The sequence below is a fragment of the Cyprinus carpio genome, chromosome B5 (genome assembly GCF_018340385.1).
Source record: "Cyprinus carpio isolate SPL01 chromosome B5, ASM1834038v1, whole genome shotgun sequence".
NCBI classification, from domain to species: Eukaryota; Metazoa; Chordata; class Actinopteri; order Cypriniformes; family Cyprinidae; genus Cyprinus; species Cyprinus carpio.
The window spans coordinates 18,780,386-18,804,491 of record NC_056601.1 but is presented as its reverse complement, the minus strand read 5'-3'; the positions used below and the strand labels follow the sequence as shown (position 1 = coordinate 18,804,491).

Here is a 24,106-nt window from a genome sequence, read left to right as displayed (position 1 = left end):
TAAACGACTACAAAGTGGATTTTAACAGGGTGGGTAATAGTAATTGCATGTGATTCAAATGAACTGTTGCCTGTAAGAGATGGTTGAAGATTAAATTTCCATTCATTTGCGATAAGGAGACCAGTACCTCCACCCCTCCCGGTTGTGCGAGGGGTGTGGGAAAAAGTGAAATTAGTGGAGAGGGCTGCAGGAGTGGCAGTGTCTTCAGGTTTGATCCAAGTCTCAGTTAAGGCCATGAGGTTGAGACCAGAATGAGTAGCAACAGAAGAAATAAATTCTGCTTTGTTAACAGCAGACTGGCTGTTCCAGAGATCAACTGGAATAGAGAATAACGTAGTACAGGTCAGAGGGACAGGCCATAGATTGTTGGGATAGGCCTGCCTCCAACGTACAGTGCATGCTCTCCGAGTGTTAGAAGTAATATTAGAGATCTGAAAGCACATAGTGAGTACAATTGACCTAAATAAGTATTTAATAACAAGCTATACAAAAAGTAAAAAAAGGGGAAAAAAAGCAATACTCAAGTGTCTTGTCGGTGTTCTTGGTCGGTGAAGTCGATGGTCTTTACACTCGTCGGTCTTCACACGAGTAGGCTTCACACATGTGCTGCCGCGACTGCTGCTGTGGTGAAACTAACCACTTTTATATTTGCCTGAGTACATATTGAAGTCAGCTGGCCACGTCTTATTATTTAGCAAACCAAAACTGGAGAGTCCTGCGATAGGCAAACGCGAGGACAAATGCGACTTGATCACGTATTTACCACGGTAAAACACAGTAAGTGAAACAAAGTTCCCTAGCAACGACAACCGTGTTGAAATCTAATCAACACAGCAAAACAAGGCAAAACACTTACAAACTGCTGACCTTTTCTGTTGCTCGACTGCTTCTTCTAACAAGGGCTTCCAAACAGGTAAATAAGTAGTTTCACTGGCTTTGGCCATGCCTTACTATTTAGCAAACCGAAACTGGAGAGTCCAGCGATAGGCAAACGCGGGAACAAACGTGACTTGATCACATATTTACCACGGTAAAACACAGTAAGTGAAACAAAGTTCCCTAGCAACGACAACCACGCTGAAATCTAATGAGAAACAACAAGGCTAAACACTTACAAACTGCTGTCCTTTTTTAGATCTATAACCAGAAGTAGTAACGCTAACTATAACCATGCTGTTGTAGCACAAATAGTTGAATTTCATTACATTATGCACTTCAGGGTTTGTACAACCTTTTGAGAGAGAAATTCAAGCAATTTTAAGTATCTCACACAACTATTCACAGCACTTTAAAACTATAGAGAGGATACAATTTAAACGTTATTTGTAAAGGGATGACCAAAACATACTTTGTGGTAAACAAACACTTTTGTAAAATAAAAAAGGGGCATCAAATTACCAACATAACCAGTAGATGGCAGCAGAGGAACACTTATAGGCTTATTAGTTATTCATTTCTACTTTTTACTTTATATTTTGAAATTATAAAATCACTATTATAAAATTTTAAATCATGAAGAAATCAAATTTTGTAAATGTTTTGCTCTTTTTTTGTGTATGAAGTAAGAAAAGTCAAAGTTAAAAAACACAGACTTCTCTGTGACAATCACACATTAAAAAAAGAGAGCTCCTTTTATAATCACTGAAGTTGTTGGTCAGTTCCAATGTAATACAGATGAAAAATGATACATTTAATAGTAGAATATGTTAATTTTCTATAGAAATCTTAAATTTTGCACATGCTGCTGTTGTTAAAAGTAAATGTTGTGCTTCCCAACTCAAGCTCAGTGCTTTACTGTCAAATGTGCATTACCAAGAAATAAATGTGAAATATTACTAGTAATTACACTTATTAATGCAAAACTATAACAATTTTATGATTTAATTATCTTTATTTTTAATAAACACACACCACCCCCAGCGCTACCAAATCTGCTTCTGGCGCCACCATCTGTGTTCTGTAGAACTCTCAAAATTTAGTCTGGAGCCCTGCTATATATGCATTGCAAATGTGGTACAATTGAAATTACTGTGCAAGTACTAAAAAAGTCAGCTGCTGAAATGTTAAAAGGTTTGTACAAAAGAACCGTACCAAAACGTTGACCCTAAAACAGTTATAAAAACCGAACCAAATATAAATCCTAAGAATGTGTTTGACATTAAAAAAAAATACTTGCACCGCAAAAGATGCAGTGACCTGTGGCTGAATGGCCTTTGGTTTTATTTAGCTGTGATTGATACACAAACAAAAGGTGGAAAAATATAATAGCATCATTGAATATGAGTCAAATATTGCATATTTCTGTACAAATTAAAGTGTACTCATTCTTCATGAGGGATTAGTAACTAATCACAGGGCTTCCACACCTTGATTAACTTCAAATTCAAGGACCTTTCAAGGACTTTCCAGGTCCAATAATCTCAAATTCAAGGACTTGATGTGGGAACACATTTCAAGTGAGAGCGAGGTTACATTGTGTCAGCTCAGCAGTGAAATGTGAGATACATCTTGTAAGATAGATTGTTACAGTTTTCATGTCTCAAACACAAATATGCAAAGTTTTTTTTTTTTTTTTTTTTTTTTATTTTTTTTGGCCATGACAGAGATCTGATATTCTATTTGTTGTATTTCTGTTTTGAATAAAACTGAAGAATATTCAGTACATCCTAAACTGTATTATAAAAGTATCTGATATTAACTTTTGTATGGATTTTATTGTAAAGAGTTTAGGCTCATGTAACCAGAAGTTTTAAGATATATGAATATGCTCTTAAGTTTTTCTTACCACATGGGTTTACATTATCTTAACAAGCAAAGCAATTTAACATTAATTTCACGGTGTGTCTGTGAAACGTTGAGGTACCGCTATAGTAGTTTTGTGTGTGCATGAACGTCATGTAGGGTGACCACATTAGTTTTCCAAAACAGAGGACAGTGGGTGTGGGCAGGGCGGGGGGCTGGGGTGTGGTTGGTTGGTGGTGAAAGTAGTGTGAAAATATGTCATTTCCATACCTAAAATAATTTTTTTTACAGTTACTGTTATGCATATTAATCATAAACACAGCTAAAAAGCTTACTACCAGTGGCCCTCCTTCACAAAACTTAACATCTAGCACAGTTTTATCATAGGCAGAATGCAAAATGTTTCAATACAAGCATTTCAGTCAAATGTAATTTAAGCAACATTTGAAACCTTTAACCCACGGGGAAAATCAACCCATTAACAGTTTAAAAGTAGCCATAGGAAAAAAATACAGACTTGGCAACTCTTCATACAACACTAGCTGCAGGAGTCAGATTTGACAGATCACGGGTTGAGGAGAGAGAGATGGCTGATAGACCATGCTGGAGGATTTGCTGCTCAACAGATCCTGAGCTTATTGACAAATATCTGATCTTACTTTACACAAAGCGTGCATGATCGCGTAAACAGAAGTGAACAGTGAGTGCTTATTTAAAAGAGATTTAAATACTTTGCATATTGATAGATGCTCCCCAGATGCACAAAAATTCTGCAATATTAGAATGTTTGCGGGAGCGGGCGGGACTTGACACAAAAATTTCGGGAGCGGGCAATAATGGTCAGAAATTCAGTGGGAGCGGGATTAAGAAAACTGTCCCTTGTGGCATCTAATACAAAAACTCACACAATCATTGACGACTGTAGAAAGCAAAAGCCGAATCCCCAACATTTTGGGCAGTTCAGAAATCCCGGCCAGAGGCATTTTTTAAATCTAAACAGAGGACATGTCCGGGAAAAAGAGGAAATATGGTCTCTCTAAAGTCATAGCAACATACAACACAAAGTACCTCACGTGGAAAACACTTTACGTAATGCATAAATGCGTGTAACTAATGTAAATCAAGCAAGCTAGTATGCACAGGCCACAAAGTGTTGGTGAAATAACACATTAGCGGACCAGAGGGAATAATATAGAATTTTTTCCATATAAAACTTCTTGCACAAAATAAATTCAAGCACTTTCAAGGACCTGTGTCAATGTATGCTTATTTTCAAAAACTTTCCAGGGCCTTGAAAAATTGTTCAGATTCACAAAATTTCAAGGACCCGCGGGAACCCTGTAATCAGTATGTCAGGGGTTCTCAACTCTGGCCCTCAAGGTCCACTGTCATGCAGAGCTTATGGCGCAATCAGCTTCATAGTTTGCTAAGTTGTGAATTAATATATTGTGTACACGAATTCAGGCACTGGTAAGCACAGTGGCTCACTATACACTGGTGACTATTTCTGTCCTCCTTGTACAACATCACTACTGACATTAATGCACAAGAGTAAAACTGATTTTTTTTTTTAATGCTATTTACAGCACATTATGATAAATGCTTTGTTACATGTATGTGCAAGAGTTCAGTCATAAATAAATTGGAAATATTTACTAGATTAGACATTACCTGTCTAGTGATATATGTTTATGCTGAAATATAATATTGGTTTGTGTTTTAAATTATATTACATGTAATTTTGTAGGGAATTATCTCTTTAAGTTGTGATTTTCAGAACTTCCTATAAGGGAACATCGTGAGCATTGATGCTTTCTGGTTTTCACAGCTTTTTTAGGGAGCAAACATTTCAGAGCACTGTAAAAAAATTATGATTGAGACAGCCCTTAACCACTGACTACTGAGCAAGGGACCTGAGTGATACACACCCAGAGTTTAGGTCCACACCTGACTACACTCACACTCATAAAGTTTGTGACTTTATAGTTAGTAAGACCTTGATTAATGTGTTCAGGTGCACTGCACTAGGTTGGAGCAAAACTCTGCATGTAAGTGGACCTTGAGAGGCAATGTTGAGATCTCCTGCAATATGTTCTGAATATGACAATTCAGAGAGGCAGGATTACTTCTAGATTAATGACCTACAACAATGGTGTCCAGTTCTGGGCATGGAGGACCAACATTCTGCAGAGTTTCTGGTGATCCTTGATCAGCTGCTCAGGTCTGCTTATTTGGGGTTGGAGATAAACTATGAAAAAAAGAAAGACGACAACCAATTATGATGTTAAAAACTTAAACTATGTTAAAGTTAAAAAATTTGATTCATAAATATGCACATCATCTGTTTTTAATAAGAGTTCTAACACCGTGTCTACACTGGAAGGCGCAACAAAATACAACAGAACCTATTATAATCAGTGATGCTCTCTACACTGGATGCGGCACAGCACGGCAACAAATCAACGATGGTAAACTGATGCCTCGTTCTATTTATGATGTACTGACAGAACGTTCAAATGATTTTTAAGTCACTTTGTCAAATCCAGTGTAGACACTGTGTGAGAGTGTGTAGCTTGGAGATAGAGAATTGGAATCTACGTCACTGTGCATTGCATTCTGGGTATACAATACAAATCAGGAAAAAATGACTATTTACGTTAATATTTTTAAGAGCTTCTTGCACTTTATTAAATTATTTCGCAAAGCATGATTTCTGAAAGATTATGTGACACTGGAGACTGGTGTAATGATGTTGAAAATTCAGCTTTGATCACTTTTTAAAACATATTGAAATAAAAAATAGATATTTAAAAAATGGTCATTTCTAGGGGTGACCCTGAATAGTCGACGATTCGATGCTTCGATTCGAGGAGCCCGATTCCATACCAATCTCACAGTCGAATATTCGCAGGGTGTAAGAATGTGAAAAGAAGCAAGCTTCAAATAAATATTTTAAAGTGTGTGAATAAATCCAACCACCCCTATAGATTTAGGTTTCACTTTCCATAATCTGTGACCGACAGAGAAGCATCTTGGTGGTAGGGATTTAAAACTTTAACAAGACTCAGACTGACACAGGCAGAGACTGGATTTTTTTGATCAGGTAGCCAACAAGTGATTTCAAAACATTTTAGCCAGTTTATATATATATATATATATATATATATATATATATTGTGGATATATTATTTACCTGATATAAGATGCATTTGGTTGAGTCAAGCGCTTCATTGTAGTACTACGTAGCGCAGCGCAAGCAGGACAAACAACAATGCAGAATATTAATAACTATGACTGGGACTGTCATATACATAACATTATAATGACAACAATTTTTTGGTTTACTAATTTAGTAATGATCTTACAGTGTGGACATCAAAATAACTAACAAGCAAACAAACACATACATACACACACATTTATATATATATAAATTTAGCAAAAGAAAATTACAGATTCATGCTGATATAGGCGAAATATATTGTATATCATCAAAAAGTTGATTTATTTCACTTATTCCATTCAAAAAGTGAAACTTGTATATTATATTCATTCATTACACACAGACTGATATATTTCAAATGTTTATTTCTTTCAATTTTGATGATTATAACTGACAACTAAGGAAAATCCCAAATTCAGTATCTCAGAAAATTAGAATATTTCTTAAATCCAATACAAAGAAAAGATTTTTAGAAATCTTGGCCAACTGAAAAGTATGAACATGAAAAGTATGAGCATGTACAGCACTCAATATTTAGTTGGGGCTCCTTTTGCCTGAATTACTGCAGCAATGCGGCGTGGCATGGAGTCGATCAGTCTGTGGCACTGCTCAGGTGTTATGAGAGCCCAGGTTGCTCTGATTGTGGCCTTCAGCTCTTCTGCATTCTTGGGTCTTCCTCTTCACAATACCCCATAGATTTTCTATGGGGTTAAGGTCAGGCGAGTTTGCTGGCCAATTAAGAACAGGGATACCATGGTCCTTAAACCAGGTACTGGAAGCTTTGGCACTGTGTGCAGGTTCCAAGCCCTTTTGGAAAATGAAATTTGCATCTCCATAAAGTTGGTCAAGACAGGAAGCATGAAGTGCTCTAAAACTTCCTGGTATACGGCTGCGTTGACCTTGGACCTCAGAAAACACAGTGGACCAACACCAGCAGATGACATGGCACCCCAAACCATCACTGACTGTGGAAACTTTACACTGGACCTCAAGAAATGTGGATTGTGTGCCTCTCCTCTCTTCCTCCAGACTCTGGGGCCTTGATTTCCAAAGGAAATGCAAAATTTACTTTCATCAGAGAACATAACTTTGGACCACTCAGCAGCAGTCCAGTCCTTTTTGTCTTTAGCTCAGGCGAGACGCTTCTGACGCTGTCTGTTGTTCAAGAGTGGCTTGACACAAGGAATGCGACAGCTGAAACCCATGTCTTGCATACGGTTTTGTTTCACAATTCTCTCCAGGGTGCGGTTTTCCCTATTGCTTGTACACTTTTTTCTATCACATCTTTTCCTTTCCTTCGCCTCTCTATTAATGTGCCTGGACACAGAGCTCTGTGAACAGCCAGCCTCTTTTGCAATGACCTTTTGTGTCTTGCCCTCCTTGTGCAAGGTGTCAATGGTCGTCTTTTGGACAACTGTCAAGTCAGCAGTCTTCCCTGTGATTGTGTAGTCTACAGAACTAGACTGACAGACCATTTAAAGGCCTTTGCAGGTGTTTTGAGTTAATTAGCTGATTAGAATGTGGCACCAGGTGTCTTCAATATTGAACCTTTTCACAATATTCTAATTTTCTGAGATACTGAATTTGGGATTATCCTTAGTTGTCAGTCATAATCATCAAAATTAAAAGAAATAAACCTTGATATATATTAGTATGTGTGTAATGAATGAATATAATATACAAGTTTCACTTTTTGAATGGAATTAGTGAAATAAATCAACTTTTTGATGATATTCTAATTACATGACCAGCACCTGTATATATATAAGATGACATTAAAAGCCCAAACTTTCATAAACAATAGCAAGTTACCTCTTATAGTTAGCATCACGGTTGAGATGCTAACGGACTTTTTCTGAAGACACTAAACCATTACTGTAAAGTAAAATTTCAACGAAAGCGTGTCATTTACACGAAAGAAAGTGTCAGGGACACTTTTATGTACTATTTAGGGACGAAACTTACCTGAAATTAGTGAAAACAAGCGTGAGAGACAGCGTTCAGCTGCTTGACAGTTGAGCTGCCGTAACGTTTCTATGGTGACTTCCTCCGCTCCAGTTTAGCGCGCGCACCCATTAAAGCACGTAGAAGTCATGCAGAGTTTACGTTAATATAATATAATATAATATAATATAATATAATATAATATAATATAATATAACATAACATAACATAACATAATATAATATAATATAATATAATATAATATAATATAATATAATATAATATAATCTTTAGAAATGGTAAACGTGGTGTAGAAATAACATTGAAAAAAAAACATTGATTAAAAATGCATGAATATTCATATACATATTTACACATGTATCACGAGGAACAATTTTTTAGCTTTATGTTTGATGTATTTTTAAAATATATTTTCAAAATACATTTCAATATATATAAATTTGGACTAAATCAGATGGCCCAAACAAAACACAATGTTAAACGTCGATTTTTGGGCTAAATTTGGAGCAAATCCGACGGACCAAACAAAGACCAATTTTCAACGTCGATTTTTGGGTTTAATTTGGACCCAATCTGTAGTACCAAACAAAGACCAATTTTTATCGTCGATTTTTGGTCTAAAAGAAATTTATTTTAATTTTATTCAGCCCCAAAAACGACGTCCAGATGACGTCTGGTGCTGGGTGGGTGGTGGAAGAAGGCCTGGACATGTACAGCTATCAGACAGCGCTAGTCTTCACATAGACTCTATAAAACAGGTCTTCACATGTCTGCTGCTGTGAGTCACTGCATATATCAATCTTTTTGTCGTCAGACCTCCCACTCATACCTCACTTGAACATCAGAGGTTATCGCCACACTTGGTTTCAACACTTTCCTGAAGTTGTTGACAAATGAGTTGTTTTTTTTTAAACGGCCAAGACCTTTTTAAAAAATTGGTTATTAAAGTGACTGAAACAGGGACAAGAGTTGCGTCATTTCATTTGATTTGAAGACCTTGAAAAGATCGTCGGGTAACAAAACCGTCCTTCAACTGGGGTTCAGTGAAATGTCACCAATCTCTTCAACTTTGGACAAATATGCTGCTGATTTAACAATTTGAGTATGCTGTTCCTCGTTAAAGAGGAAATGAATAAATGAATATTATTAATTATTGTCATTATGTACTCGCTAATTTTCATTCCAAACCCCGTGGGCTTGAGTAGACTTTGAATACAGGGAATTACTAATCATATGGTCTTTAAAAACTTTCCTTTTTCTTTTTGGTTTGTTCTTTCAGGAGCTTGATAGAGATTCAAAGAATAGTTGAAAATCTGTATAAATATTCTTTATTGTTTTCCCCAAACCGAGCATTTAACACTGAGGTTTGTGTGTGTGTATTACTGTAGTGTATCTTCACCCCAGACCACTGATGTTCCCAAATCCCTGCTTGAAAACTTTACTGTTAAATGCTTTTGTTTTGGGGGAAACACTAATAAAGAATATTTACACTGATTTTTCCATGTAACTATTTTGTGTTGTTATTTACAGAATATTTACAGATTTTTTGTGATTGATTTTTTTAAAATGTATGTTACAGAAGATTTCTATCTCAAATAAATGTTGTTCTATTGAACTTTCTATTCATGAAATAATCATTAAAAAATAAATCACTGTTTCCCCAAATGTATCAAGCAACTATTTTGAACATTGAAATAAGTATTTGTGATCAGCAAATCAACATATTAGAATAATTAAAGCATCATGTACCACTGAAGAAAGGAGTAATAGCTACTGAAAATATGTACAGTATATGAAAATTGAAATCTAATTTCACAGTATTTAATAATTTTACAGTTTTACAATTTTAATGTATTTTGATCAAATAAATGCAGCCTTTATGAGAAACTTAATTATATAAAGTGTAAAAAAAAAAAAAAAAAAAAAATCCACTTTTGTATTTCTTGAGGTCCTCTGTCTGTAAATGTGCCAGACAAGAAAGCAGAAACATGACACAAGAATTTCAACAATTTTATTTTATTTTATTTTTTTGCAAATAACACTAAAAATGTTTACAAAAGCATTGTAGAAAGATTTGTGCAGTGTAAATTATCAAAACTAAAAATGAATATTACTTGAAATTATTTTGCACCTAACATGAAATAAGGATTGTCATTCTCAGCAGCAAAAAACGCAGTGCATCTCAGGAGGACACGAAGTGTTCAGTGTTTTTAAAACCACCCTCAAAGATGTTGTGAGGAATTTACCAGCCCCCCAAAAAATGTAAAATAAAAAATAAAACTGCTACACTGCTTAAACATTTTGCTACTAAAGCAAGTGAAATAAACAAGGATGGTATGGCACTAAAAGCTCATCCCTGAAAGAGGGCATCATTCGTCAAAGAAAAAAAAAGGTTAGATTGCAAGTGGAAATTTCCCTTGTACCCAACATGGCACTATGGCAATCTTCCTAAGTGGAACTCAAAGACTCTCAGCCTTCCCCTTGTTATTCCAGTTGGACAAACAGTGTGTTGACAGCTTGAGAGTTGTATAACAGGAGATCATTACACATAGGCTCACACCCCACAGATACAACACAAGCCTTCCTCCATCCAAGTTAACAGTTTTTACAACCACATACACCGTTCCATCTCGAATTTAGACCAATATTCACTTGGTGCTACTTCATAAATCTTAAGGAAAACAAAAAAAGAAAACAGAAATGTGTTTGATGACCCCACTTGTAATATTACAAAATAATAAAAAAAAATAGAAATGAACAAGACCAAAGAAAAGACCTTAGAAATTCAGATAATGTACATACCATTGAACATATGAATACATAAATATTCATCTGTCTGATTACAAAACCTTTTTACTTCATTATAAAATTTGCTTTTTACATATCGTCATACATCTTAAGTTCTTTGCTGTATTAAACACATTATAAACACACATAGTATGCTCTGGAAAATATTTTGTGACTTTTTTTCCCCAAAATGTTTGTTAATTTGCCCTCGAGGTTCTAATGCTCTTGTAAATGGGAAATCGCTGGCACTACAGCTATCTGTGTGGAAAGCAAACAAACCAGTTATCTACAAAACCGATGTAATCTTTGGTCAAGCATATAGGGGCAAAAGTCACCATAAGGAATCTGGAAACTATAGAAATGGCTCAGGTTCTTAAATCGTTCATCCTCAAGTCACATGTAACGTCTCACCACAATAGTCCAGCTTGGTCTTTTACAGACGGAGCTGAGCAAAGACCATTTTTACATCAACGTATATACTAACTGCGCTGACAACAAAACTCAAAGAGCCACTCCAATGGATTGGTAGTTAATTACACTAAAGCTTGAATTACTTTCCCTCACTTTTCTGTTCTCATACAGCTTTATAAGACACGGCACATACACAGTGTTTCCAGTTTAAACCTTGCACTAAATCTTTAAGATAAGCTAAATCCATGGCACAGGCAAATACGCAACAGTGTGCACTGCAATCCACGAAAACCGCGGTCGCAATTAGTAACAGATGGTTTACATCAAATAAAAGTAACAAATATCAATCATTCCAACAAGCATCACCAAAATGGGAATGATTTACCCATACATTTGAGTTGAAACGCACTCATGGGTTATGGCAACCAAAAAGATTAATTTAGACAAATAGAAACGAATATGACAATTCACCTTTAGTGATATTTTGTAAAGTGTGCAGCTATCACATCCTGTTCAAGTCGATTTAAAATATGGCCTCGATTCATTTTTAGCAATAGCGAAGGCTCGGAACATCAAGGACAGAAAAAGCAACACAAAAATAAACTCAACAGACACAAGCAGTGATTCAAGTGCTAGAGTCTCTTTTAGCCACAGAGGGTTAATATAAACCAAACACGCACAGAAAAAATGTGCAAACTTCACCAATAACCCCTTAAAAACCTGCTGACCTTCAACCCCTTCCACTCTGATTCGACTGTGGGTTCGCTGGACTGTAGTTGTGCTCTCGATATTACAGAACAGACGTGTTTTGCTGTGTAGTTCAAAGTCCGCCACTGATTGGCCATTATCTGTCTGACATTTCGTCTAGTTCCATCTTATGCCTTCCTTTACCATGCAGCAGAATCACATTGTGTTCATAAGTATTTGTAAGGCAGAACAATTCAAGTCTCACTTGTAAGTGTTCTACGTCTGTTGTTCTTTCATTATGAAATGCTGAAAGCTAGTATGATGTCTGTAATACAATGCTTTAAAGGAGACTGTCTGACCAGCCATCATCACTGAAATGTTTCTGGCATCAGAAAAAAACGACTCTGATACTGTGAAATGAAGAGGACCGCTGAAGTCACTAGTTTCCACTTGATGTCACACTGCATCGTGCAAAACGGTGGACAGTGACCCACCAGAGCAGTTCACCACAGTGTGACAAACACATGCAAGCACTGACATGCCTGCAGAAACACACACACACACACACACACACACACATTCTGGTATGTACAATCAGACACACACACAAGTTCTGGATAAGACCCAGTTTTTTGTTAGCATATTAGACCTTTTAGCTCTCTAATACTCTTAAGAGGAGGTAAATCAATAGTTTATCTGCTCATTATCAAAGGGTTTGATGTATGGCGAGCTGTGTTAGTTCAAGGCCTGCCTGTTTTGACCTGTATACAGTAGTGTGGGAAGAGATCTGAAACACTTTAAGAGCACAGGCTGCGAACCCTTCAAGCTCTCTTATGCTGAAAGGGTTTATGACCCTACAGGAACTATGGACTCTGTGAGCATGCAATGCATATATCCGTTTTCAAAAGGCAAGAGAGTGTGTTTCAGGCCTCTCGGGACTAGGCAACAGAAGCCTCTGGAAACCCAGAGACGGTTGTTTGAAACTGAAGTGGGTGCTTTGAGTAAACATAGGTTTTGATCGAAGATATGGCAGTTTGAAAGGCCATGCTCAAAGAAACAAAAAAGACACGAGTCAAATAAGTGACCCTTGGCAAACGGTGGTGAGCGTGCGGAGGCCTGGTCCCCAAAGAAGAATCGCACAGTGAAAACTAACATAAAAAAAAGGGTGTGGAGGATAGACGTGATGTCCTCAGGTGAGACTCCACCAGTCCTCTTCATCAACACTTTTGCGCCTCTACTGGCGACATGGCGATGTAAGATCCGTTCCTTGAAGGCTGATTGGTGCGGTTCTCTGGCGAATCCTCCGCTTGGTTGCTCACTTGGGTATAAGCAGTTTCATCCTTCGCCGTCTGTACAGAACATGCAGAACCATTAGCATGTGCAAACCATGCAGATGTCAACGTTAAATCATGTACCACATGGACTAAGTAGCTAAACATCTAATAGAATGCGGTGAAACACTGCAGAAGTACATTACTATCACCATGCAGGCAAAGCAATGAACATGATTTGCAGAAACAGGAGATATTATTCATATTCATCTGAAAATGTTATAATGCTTAAAATGACCAAATACAATAATACAACAAGCAAATCTGAACAAAATTAAAGCAAAATGTGTGTATAAGGGAAAATGAAGACTTACAGCAAAAGAATGAAAAGCTTCAGTAAAATCAATACGTTTTACTTCATTCTGAATTGGAACAAAAAAAGGGGAGGAAAAATGTTACTGAAAACGTAACAGCATTATGCATCAATGGTAGATTTCAAGTAAAAATAAATTCTATAAAAGAACTTTTAAACATTATTAGTGTATAAATATGCAAAACAAATGTTTTCCCCACTCAACCATTCATTAAAGGTCATAACAATAGTTGACCAACCCAGCTGATAATTACTGTATATTGCAAAGAAAAACTATAATAAAAGAACACATTTCATAAAATAATACGTGCACTAAAGCACATGCAGGTGCATGCGTGGGTATCAAAGCTAGGGTTAGTGCAGTCAAGGTGAATGGCATTTAATTGACTTTCAAGACTAGGGTGTGAAGAGTTTGAGGGGATTTTAAGGGCTTTTCCATAATGGCATTTCTAAAGAATATTAACAGTTACTCCATTAATAGTTTTCCACGGATAGGTATCGCTGACCTTCAAATGACATTTCTACTCTTAACTAGGCAATATAAATCTCATAAGCTCATACATTTTTTACCTTTCTCTGGCGGTTCCTGCAGACGAGGAAGATTAGGACCACAAGTAAAATGGCCCCCAGTGCCACAATGATGACTGGGAAGTTGGACACAATTGTTACAATCAGTAGAAGTGTCCTCATCTGGGCTGCAGAGTCATCGTCGATGGTTGCCGTCTAAAAATTCAGCAGAAAACAAACCAAATTAACTTTCTGAACAGAAACATTTAGATTCCAAAGGAAGCAAGGATGACATAAAAACTCACCTCATTGACATACATGATGGGGAAAATGGTCTCATTCAGGAACTTTGTTTTGCTGAAAAGGAAAAAAAGGCTAATGAGACTTCAATTTTTTTCACTCCAGAACATTCTTTAGTTGTTTTGTGAGAGGTTTTTACTCACGGGAAGCCAGAGACTCGCTTCAGTATGACATTGAGCTGAGCTCTCTTACAGGCACGAATGGGAACCCCTGTGGTCTGCAGAAAAAAAAGAAGAAACGGGACAATTTACTATTGGAAGTCAACCAATAATTACCACAATACACTTAGTCTTTGCTCGGTTCCACCCAAAACAAAGTGTGGAATGAGAAGATTTCATCAGACACCAACTTAATGAGTCAATTTTCCATCACGACATGCTACAAAAACAATCAGTGGGATTCTAGGTAGAGTTAGTTATGTGAAGTTTCACACGTACTTGTGGTTATCAGAGTGAATCACCTTATTGTTTCCTGTCATGGTACGAGATTATAAACCACAAGAGCCCTAACAAGTCAGTACTGTCGCTGTAAAACAGCAAAATCACAAAGCGTCTGCACTGCTTACCGGGTTGATGTCGAGGTATGTTTCGTGTTCTTCCTCATTTGGGTTCATTCCGTCGATGGCATTGATGTACTTCTCATCGGCTTGGTAGAAATGAGGGAATGACACAACAATGGGTGCACCTATACAGTGAAAGGGAAATAGGAACAGGTGTCAATAAGCATTAGTTGCTGTTCTTTTATTCAGATCAGTGGTTGAAAATCACCCATCCAGGAAAGCTCTACGGTGAATATGCAACAACTTCTTTATCAGCTATTGCTTCATAATGAGTGTCATAAAGACCAATTAAACCATAAAGATGATTAAGTCATGTCAAGCCTCAGGCCAACAGACTAGTCCATTAGTTCAGTTTGTTTGATTTTTACCTGGCCACACCAAAAAGATTTAAACTGTACAACTATAACATAACTCCATGACACTTATAAATTCATACACTTAAAAATGGTGGCAAAGCAAAACAACTGTACAATTTTGAAAAAAACTTTTATTTATTTAATAAAAGAAACAGTAAAGACAGTAATATTGTGAAATATTATTACAATTTTAAACAACAGTTTTCCATTTAAATATATTTTAAAATGTTATTTATTTCCAGTCTTAAAATGTCACATGATCCTTCAGAAATCATTCTAATATGGCGTTTTGGTTCTCAAGAAACATTTTTTTTATTATAATCAATGTTGAAAATCTTGATATTTTTGCGGAAATAGTGTTTCATTTTGTTCCAAGATTCTTTGATGAATGGAAAGTATAAAATAACAATATTCAATTGTAATATTGTAAATGTCTTCACTTCTCACTTCTGATCAATTTGTGTCCATGCCAAATAAAAGTAGACATTTCTACAAAAAGAAATCTTACACTTTTGAACGATAGAGCATATATTTCTCCAAATGCAAATGCTTATGTTTGTAAGTCATAAAGACATGTAAATGATTGACGAATGCAAAGCAAGTAAAAACGCACCACTGGCCCCAGTGGAGCACTTGACTGCAAATCTGCAGTTTCGGACATTTTCCATTACCTAAAATAACGCCCCTGCGGCATTTTCTGGGACATTTTGGTTTTTTTATGCACACTAACAGAAAATGAAACTTTTGTTGGCACATACTCAATGACAAGACGGCAAGTACATGAAAACACCCACCAAAAACACAAAATACTACTATTAGGTGCTTAGACTATCATTAGCTAAGAGTAATATGCACCATATCACTGATTTATATCCCATATTCCATTCCTTAATAACACTAAATATATCTATTAATGAACAGTCATGAACCCTTCTAGGAATGATGACTAATAAAATTTCGACAGCTGTTTCCTATCATGAGTTCTCACATGATAATAAATGTAAGAGTTTACATTCGTTCAATAATAATATTAGCCAACTAGTTTATGGCGGAAACAATAGAGGCTGAGATAGCGTAATCTGTCAGAGGACAACTACAGTGAATCAAGTGCTTGAGTCATAAAACTGTACTAAAAGTTATTCATTAAGCGCTGAACCCTGATTTCCCTTTCATAGTCCAAGAGTGTGCAAACAAAGGCAGACCAATTCAACTTGAACTCAGGTTACGAGGCCACCGATCAGTAACGGTAAACCCTGAAATTCAATACTATTTACACATGCTTGGTTTGCTTTGGTTGAATGTCAGTCTGGACCAGCTATTCAGGGCACCAAAATCTTTAGCACACTTAGACTGCGTTACCTTGTTAAACAAATTCCCATGTTTAAATAGTCACCCTGTTTCCCCATGCACTTCATGGAAATTGCTTCTTTTGAAAACATCCCACACCTTTTTCACTGTAAAAACCTACTCCAACAAACACGACGGCCTTGAAGGTAAGGTGCGGTGAGACTCAAAACAGGCTTACCTTGCCGACAGACGCTGACTTTGAGGACTCCTTTTCCTAGACAATCCCCAGCAGGCACACAGAAGCCAGCGTTACTGGGGTTCACATCTGGGGGAGCGAGAACATCTGAAGGAGGGGCGAAGCGGAAGGCAGGGATGCCCTTCACCTCTTTGTCAGCCACGTAACCCAAATGAATGGATCTACATGTAATAACAAACGTGAGCAACCATGTACATGTAACCAAGTACCTTGTAAGTGTTAAAACATGTTACTTACCGGCATAGATCAGCAGCAAAGATGTAGAGGAGCTCTTTCCTGGACAGGAAGGTGTGGAAGACACTGCCATCGGTACCATTGATCATGTTGCTCTGGTTAGACGACCACCAGTTCATCTGACTGCGAGTGAGAAAATTAATAGATGTGACCATTGTTTTTGTCACAGGTTCTAATGGAAAAGGAAGGTTTATTACGCAATTAATTCTCCATTATTCTAATCCAAAAATATACACTACATTTCCAAAGTTTGGAATAAAGACATTTCAAAAGTCTCATGCTTACGAAGCATTTATTTGATTAACACAGTAAAAACAGTAATATTGTAAAATTTTCTTAGAATTTAAAATAGCTGTTTTAAAAGAAAAAAAAATGAATATTTTTATTTAGAAAGGACTTTATATTGTACAAGACATTTGTTTAAAATAAATGCGCTTCTTGTAAATTTTCTATTCATCAAAAAAAAACTGAATTTTTTTTTTATATATGCAATTATTCCTTAGAGATTTTTATTCCAAAAGAAGAGATTTGAAGTTGTATTTATTGGGATATGGGTCAACTGAAATCAGGATATGGGGTAACTGAGAAGCGCAGGACTTTATACTTTGATATTGACTTATCTAGCATCTAATGCAGGCATGCTGTGTGTTTAACCCAATTTCCTGAGGTAGGAGAACAGATGCCAAGTGAGCGTGCAAGAATTCTCACTATGTCAGTAAGCCAGTGCAGATTACGCAAGCATTGAGGTACCTGATGCCATTCCACGTGTCAATCTTGCCATAGTCCATGTAGTTCTTCTCTCCAGTGTGGAAGACAAATTCACCCTCATGGGTTCCATTTTTCTGTGGTCAGCACATAAATTTAATTTAATATAATGCTACTTATAGCCATTAGCAGTGCTACTAACAGCCATTAGCAGAAAATAATCACATAAGTCACAGGAGGGTAAAGATCACTCGAAAGTCATCAAAGAGTAAAAAAAAATAGGTTGTTTGGCGGACATGATATGAATGCAGAGTGAAAGACTAAATGTTTTATTAATGTAAACTGCTTAATTACTGGTTCAAGGTACTGACGTTATACCTACAACTGCACAAACTGCAGATATTTAATATCTGTCTTAAATCTAATACATATATATAATCCCTGAAGAAAGTCTAAAAGCCATTAGAGTAAACCAGGCCACTGTGTCAAGCCTGATACACTGGACAACATCTGCAGTCTACGACAGACAGGGTCATGATATAACATCATTTCCTTATCCTGTTCTGATCGTATATGTGCTATAGAGCTTGTGTGTGTGTGTGTGCTGTCGGTTGCACAAATATATGACTTATTTAGACCATATTTTATCTCCATTTAGACTGACTAAAGCACTGAATATGATGAAACTGCAGATTCTTACATTGTACATAAGGCCGAAATGCTCATCCACTTCTGGTCTCAAGGCGTGGAGCTTGGACAGCAGCGGATCTTTAAAACCCCAAAGGACCTCATGGACTGTGCGATTCATAAACACCTCGATGCCCATGGATCCCATCCACATAGACACAGCAGACCTCAGAAAGAAGGAGTAGGAGTTTAACTCGTTCATCACGGCCTGAAACAAGAGGGAAAGAATTCAGAACAAATTCTCTGCATTTGGATTAAAGATAATCAGTTTAACAAATGCTATGGGCAGACTAAATTTAAATGCAAAATTATTTGTTGCCAATGCAAAACAAAACCCTTCTTACAATGAATGGAATGTTAACCGTTATCACACGGTCAACCTCAGGATCTCCCGATGACATGTTGCGAAGAAACACAAAGCTCTTGGGATTTGTGGCAAAGATTTTCGTCCCATTCTCAAGAAAAGTGACATTTTCCCTGGGTCGATATTCCCTGATAATAGAAAGAAGCATTTTATTTAGATTTACAATCAAGCCTGCATATATTTGATCAAAAACACAGTAAAACAGCAATATTGTAAAATACTACAATTTAAACAAAAAACTGATTACTAATTTAAAATACATTAAAATGTTATTTATTTCTTTGATGGCAAAGCTAAATTTTCAGCAGCGATTATCCTAGTCTTCAGTGTCACATGATCATTTGCTGCTCAAGAATTAGTATTATCAATGTTTAAATAAAAAAAAATTCAGGATTTTTCCATGAATAGAAAGTTCAAAAGAACAGCATTTTATGAAACGGAACTGTCTTTACTGTCACTTTTGGTCTTTTTAATGGATCCTCCTTGATGAATAAATGTATTAATTTCTTTAACAAACACATTATATTAGCAAATATTAACAATTTTACAAGTGAATGATAAATATTTGCCATTTAGTTTAAAGTGGGTAGGTAAACGGTTCCTGTTTTCTGTCTACTAAAAGCATGAGTCATTTCTAGACTTAGGTGCCAAACTTGTTTTTACTGACAACAGACAGTATCGTTTAGAAAACAGAACACTTCAGACGGCCCAGAATCATGAAAATGAACATCTGAATACAGAGCATATTTCAAGAATGGTAAATCACCTGTAGGTATATGGCCCTATCTGAGTGACTTTGGGCTTCTCCTTCCCAGCCAAAAACTCATCTGGGTTGGTAACATTGAAGAAGAAATACTGCATGTAAACAGGTGGTGGTGGACTTATCCAGCCCTCCAATACTCTACTGTTCTCAGCCAGTGTGATCTCCTGTGAATGAAACAGAGTCAGAGGTCAAGAGAGAGCACCAAAGGACCAGAAAACGCTGAGGTTAAACAATGTTTAAGCTGAGTTTCAGTCAAATTTAGGGAAGAAAGAACACAAAAGCTGAATGCTGCTGACTGACGTTTTGACTGATTCAGAGTTACAGAGAGGGAAGAAAAACATCAACATCAGCGATCCACGACACATGACGAGAGCAACACAAACACGTTTCTCTGCTATTTGAATTTTCCATCAGAAAGTAGGTTCAGCAGTCCCACTTCTCACTTCTTGAGTGTCGTGATTTGAACTCAGACGGAGGAACAAGGTTTATTTTGACACAACAAACTAATTTCAGAACAATGTTATTCATGACTACACGTGACAGCACACAAGTTTGTAGTAATAGACAAGCGAGGCTCCAAAGGGTGACTTCCTTGTGAGAAACTTTTAACATCCATAAGGTTTTACTCCAGAATGCTGCCTTGAAATGCAGATAACACTATCTGGAATCAAAAGTCATGACTTCAGCAGGGTAGCAGAGCAGACGGCCCCCCTTCATTGGACCCTCAGCGTCTCAAAGGTCCTTACAGGAAAGTGATTTGCTAGAATCACTGGTTAAAGAAGCACCTTAGGTTGAAAAAAAGCAGTTCAAATTCAATCAGTCTTACATATAATCTGTGTCATAATCTGCAAATCACCAATTTACTCATGACAAACCGCACATTAATTTACACTCTTATGACCCTGAGAATAACAAAAAGGTGTATTTGTTCAAACAGGTCATATCATTTAGGAGTACACCTGTCTTTTGAACAGAGTTTTTTTTTTTCTTCTTCTCACATGTAAGCTCTGAATGGGATCTCTGTCATTAGGAGTAACCCTGTGCTTTACTATAAAGTAAAGTTCTGGTATAGAGCGCTAAAGAAAATCTGTGGCTATTCAGCTTGTTCAACCATGTGTAGTGAAATCAGACTAAAGCTTTTCTTTAAAGTAAGAATATGTTGCGCCACAGACATTGACTCTCTTTTCTAATCTTTCAGGATTTCTCAGGAGGTTTGTCAGGGCATATTTTCTTTAACCCCCATACTGACAACAGTTGTTAATTACGCCTGGTTAAAAAAAGGATGATTTTGATCTTGCATTTTAGCTTAAAGACAACCAATTAAAGTTTAATTGGCTAAAACCACCAGACCACACCTTAACAATATGCTTTTTTTTAATGCAAGTCTTTACTCTTCAAGGCTCCTTTAAAAAAAAAAAAAAAAAAGCTGTAAAAACAATTATATTGTAAAATATTATATTCTAAAAAATATTTTTAGACATTACGGCAGTCTTCAGTGTCACATGATCCTTCAGAAATCATTCTAATAGGCTGATTTGGTGCTAATTTATTATTGTTGTTATCAATGTTGAAAACTGTTGTGCTTTTAAATATTGTTTGTGGAAACCATGAAATTGTTTGTCAGGCTTCTTTGATGAATAGAAATCCAGCATATATTTGAAATGTATCTTTAGTAACAATGTAAAATAAATCGTACTAACACCAAACATTTGAATGGTAATGTACAGGATTGCGTTCTCTACAACCAATTAGTTTTCTTACTGCTATTCAATGGAATATATGTTCTGAATATTACTAATTACTTAAAAATGTAATTATACAAAATGAATCAAAAAGGTTAAAACATGATTACAAAAAAAAAAAATACTGCATTAACCTCTACACACAACCGCATGCTCAACAACCTTGAGAAGAGAGATCTTTGAAGGTCCCAATGGACATCAAACTATGTTAGAAAATGTTAAAAGCCTTGATCAAGCAACTACAGCCAAGGTAAGAAAAACAACAAATGTTTGTATTTAGATAATGAGATCATTTGTCCTTTACGTGGAAGTATAACATTACAAAATGCCGGTAAAGCGGATGCCAGAGCAGGTCTTCTGCTTGTAAGGGTACCAGCAACTAGAAATGATATTTTATACAACTGACCATGTTGTACCGAACTCCATAAACATTAATTCACAGCAAGCAATGAATACATTCATAAGCCTATGTCAAAGCCTGTATTTTAATAAGTTAAAAGCTGCTGCGAAAACAGCACGCAAAGGAAGTTTTAACTGTCAAAAGAGATAAAACACTGAAGAAAAACTGCCTCAGAGCTACATACAAACTCCTTAAACATGCCACCCATTCCACACCCTACTCAAAAGACACACATCACCTGAGGGCTTGAAAAAGTTGTTTTGTCTAGAGAACTAAAGCCTGAAGGCTAAACGGGACATGTTTGAGTGCCACAGTTGACTTTCTGAATATGAGAAGTGCACAGTTTATAAGCTCAGTTACAAGGCTTTGAAGCAACTGTCAATAAATGGTACAACATCCAGCAAAGTTGAGTTCTCCCTCAGACCACCACAAACACCCACCCATGAATACCAGGTTAAGGGAATCACACTGAATACTACACTTGGTTAAAAATACTGAGGGTGGAGGTCAGAATGCCAAGTATTTTTCCAAGGAGAACCGACTGAGACCCTCCCCCACAGGCACACATTATATAGCACACCTCCCCCTGCCATATACATGCTCTGTGAATGAACAGCCTTTCCCCTTACACTGAAGAAGAGCAATACACTCTCCGGTATTTTGCACCGGAAAGCATTTCATTCACAGACAGACAGCACAACCACTGCTGAGGTGAATTAAAGAGAGAGGGACTGGGGGAAAAAGGTGTTTTCCGCAATATGATAGGCTTCGTGGTCACAGACAGCGACCAGCCCACTTTAATCAAGGTTACTAACAAACCCACATTTACATCACGGTAATTTAATATCATGTTTTGACCACCTACACGCTAAAGAGGGGGCATTAAACGGCCACAATACAGGTTTTTAGGCTAGGTACCGTGAAATTGTGTAGTCTGGGTCTCACCGCGAGCAAGAACAGGAACTTGTCTCCCACGTACAGAACCATTGAAGAGATTAAGACAGCATTTAGACTTGTTTGTTGTATGATTTCACATCAAGTGATATTAGCAACTCTCCGCGTGATGCTCAGAAGCCTCTCGTAGCACAGCACTGGCTCTGCATCACTGCAAAAGCCGGCTTTGTGGCAGAACACGAGCTTTTCGTAGAATTAAGCACTTTATGAAAGACTTACCTTTTTTATCCGTTCCTGAATCATTGTTTGGAAGACTTGAGCCACCAGAAGGGCGATTCCCAAAATGAGCAAATGAGCGCACACGATCCCGGTGGCGTAAATGGCACAAGATCTTCTAGTCATTTTTTGACGTTGTTTCAAATTGGCTAATCTGTAGGAAAAAAAATACTATAATAACACTATTCTTTCTTTCTATCTCTTTTTCTCTCGTTCCGAACTTCTACTGGAGAACCTCCAGGTATGTCTCCGTTTTCTGTCTGATCGCCTCAAAGGCAGAAAGGCTTTCCCTCTTCTATCATTGGGAAGTCAGCGTTCACGGTGCCAGTGATGTGCGATTAGCGGGAGCGTGTCTCGGATGCGGAGATAAGAGACTATCAGCTCTAATAACGCCGAGGAACGGAGCTCTTCACCTCCTCTCTCACTAGATTCAAATGAGCCACTCATGCACGAGAAACAGACTTTTTGGAGAGAGGGGCGTGTTAAACCTCCCTCGGAGCTGAGGTCACAGTTTAAAAGGGTTTTCAAAACGGATTTATGTGGGCCTGTCAGAACGAAAACGTAAATATGCAGCGCACTTCTACTGCCCTGACGAAATTATACGTTAAGAAAAAGACAAATAAGTGTTTTTACTCACAGCAAACCAACAGAACGGCAGATAAAAGTCATGTTTCGTTGTAAAAGTTTACAACTTCGTATCTAGCCTGAGCCTTAATACTCTAGCAGTGCATTTAATGTATTAATATAGTACATAAAGTGCTTCATTTAGATATATGCGCGGTTAAAATATACAAAATTGTCATTCAAACAATAACACTGCGCTGACGAATTCGCTGGAACAGACGTTACAGCTCAGCGGGACGTTTTGTGTTTTTAAAAGACATGAGCCGTGAGACCGTTAGGTCTTAATTTGAGTTCCGCTATCTACTGTCGTGTCTCCTTAAATCTCTAGTGAATGAACATGAATAATGGGCGGCTCGCAAGGTAAGCGATGATTGTCGCATCTCTTTTGTCCGAGGAGCTCGCGATTCTATTGGATGACGTCTTCCCGGACCACCGTCTAGGACCGCCCCCGGAGGAAGGTGATTGGCCGAGGGCCCAGAAGTGCGATGCCGAATTTGATCGACTGATTTCGGGGCGGAGTTTATTTAAAGGGAGCCCTCAGTGCTGAAGCACGCTGGAAATGTGATGTTGCTCGCATCCTGCATCTATTTTTGAACATGAGTGGGTATCTCACTATCACAGAAAATAAAGCTTCTGGAGCTGTTTTTCACTATCATAATTAATTATAAAAAAAATTAGATAAATTTGAAAATA

General features: G+C 37.1%; 1 protein-coding gene across 2 annotated transcripts; it reads right to left on the bottom strand.

Moving 5' to 3' along the window:
- Window positions 1-9,930: 9,930 nt before the first annotated feature.
- On the bottom strand, window positions 9,931-23,733 carry scarb2a (scavenger receptor class B, member 2a). Of its 2 annotated transcripts, XM_042724704.1 has the most exons (13): window positions 22,793-23,729; window positions 19,481-19,641; window positions 18,695-18,842; window positions 18,364-18,558; window positions 17,709-17,800; window positions 16,962-17,081; window positions 16,707-16,885; window positions 14,832-14,950; window positions 14,410-14,483; window positions 14,272-14,323; window positions 14,030-14,182; window positions 13,461-13,508; window positions 9,931-13,164 (listed from the first exon to the last, which is right to left on the bottom strand). In XM_042724704.1, the coding sequence occupies exons 1-13, from the start codon at window positions 22,913-22,915 to the stop codon at window positions 13,033-13,035; spliced, it is 1,596 nt and encodes a 531-aa protein (XP_042580638.1). In that variant the 5' UTR covers window positions 22,916-23,729; the 3' UTR covers window positions 9,931-13,032. The 2 variants fall into 2 exon arrangements, with proteins under 2 accessions (XP_042580638.1, XP_042580639.1); XM_042724705.1 differs by lacking the exon at window positions 13,461-13,508 and having other exon boundaries at window positions 22,793-23,733.
- Between the last annotated feature and the right edge of the window lie 373 nt (window positions 23,734-24,106).

Bases quoted from the DNA above. Each gene is read 5' to 3' on its own strand.
- scarb2a (XM_042724704.1), bottom strand. From the start codon at position 22,915: ATGACTAGAAGATCTTGTGCCATTTACGCCACCGGGATCGTGTGCGCT. The intron at 14,484-14,831 runs GTAAGCAGTGCA...TTTTTTCTGCAG, and splicing joins CATACCTCGACATCAACCCG to ACCACAGGGGTTCCCATTCG. The intron at 13,165-13,460 runs GTAAGTCTTCAT...TGTTCTGTACAG, and splicing joins AAGCTTTTCATTCTTTTGCT to ACGGCGAAGGATGAAACTGC.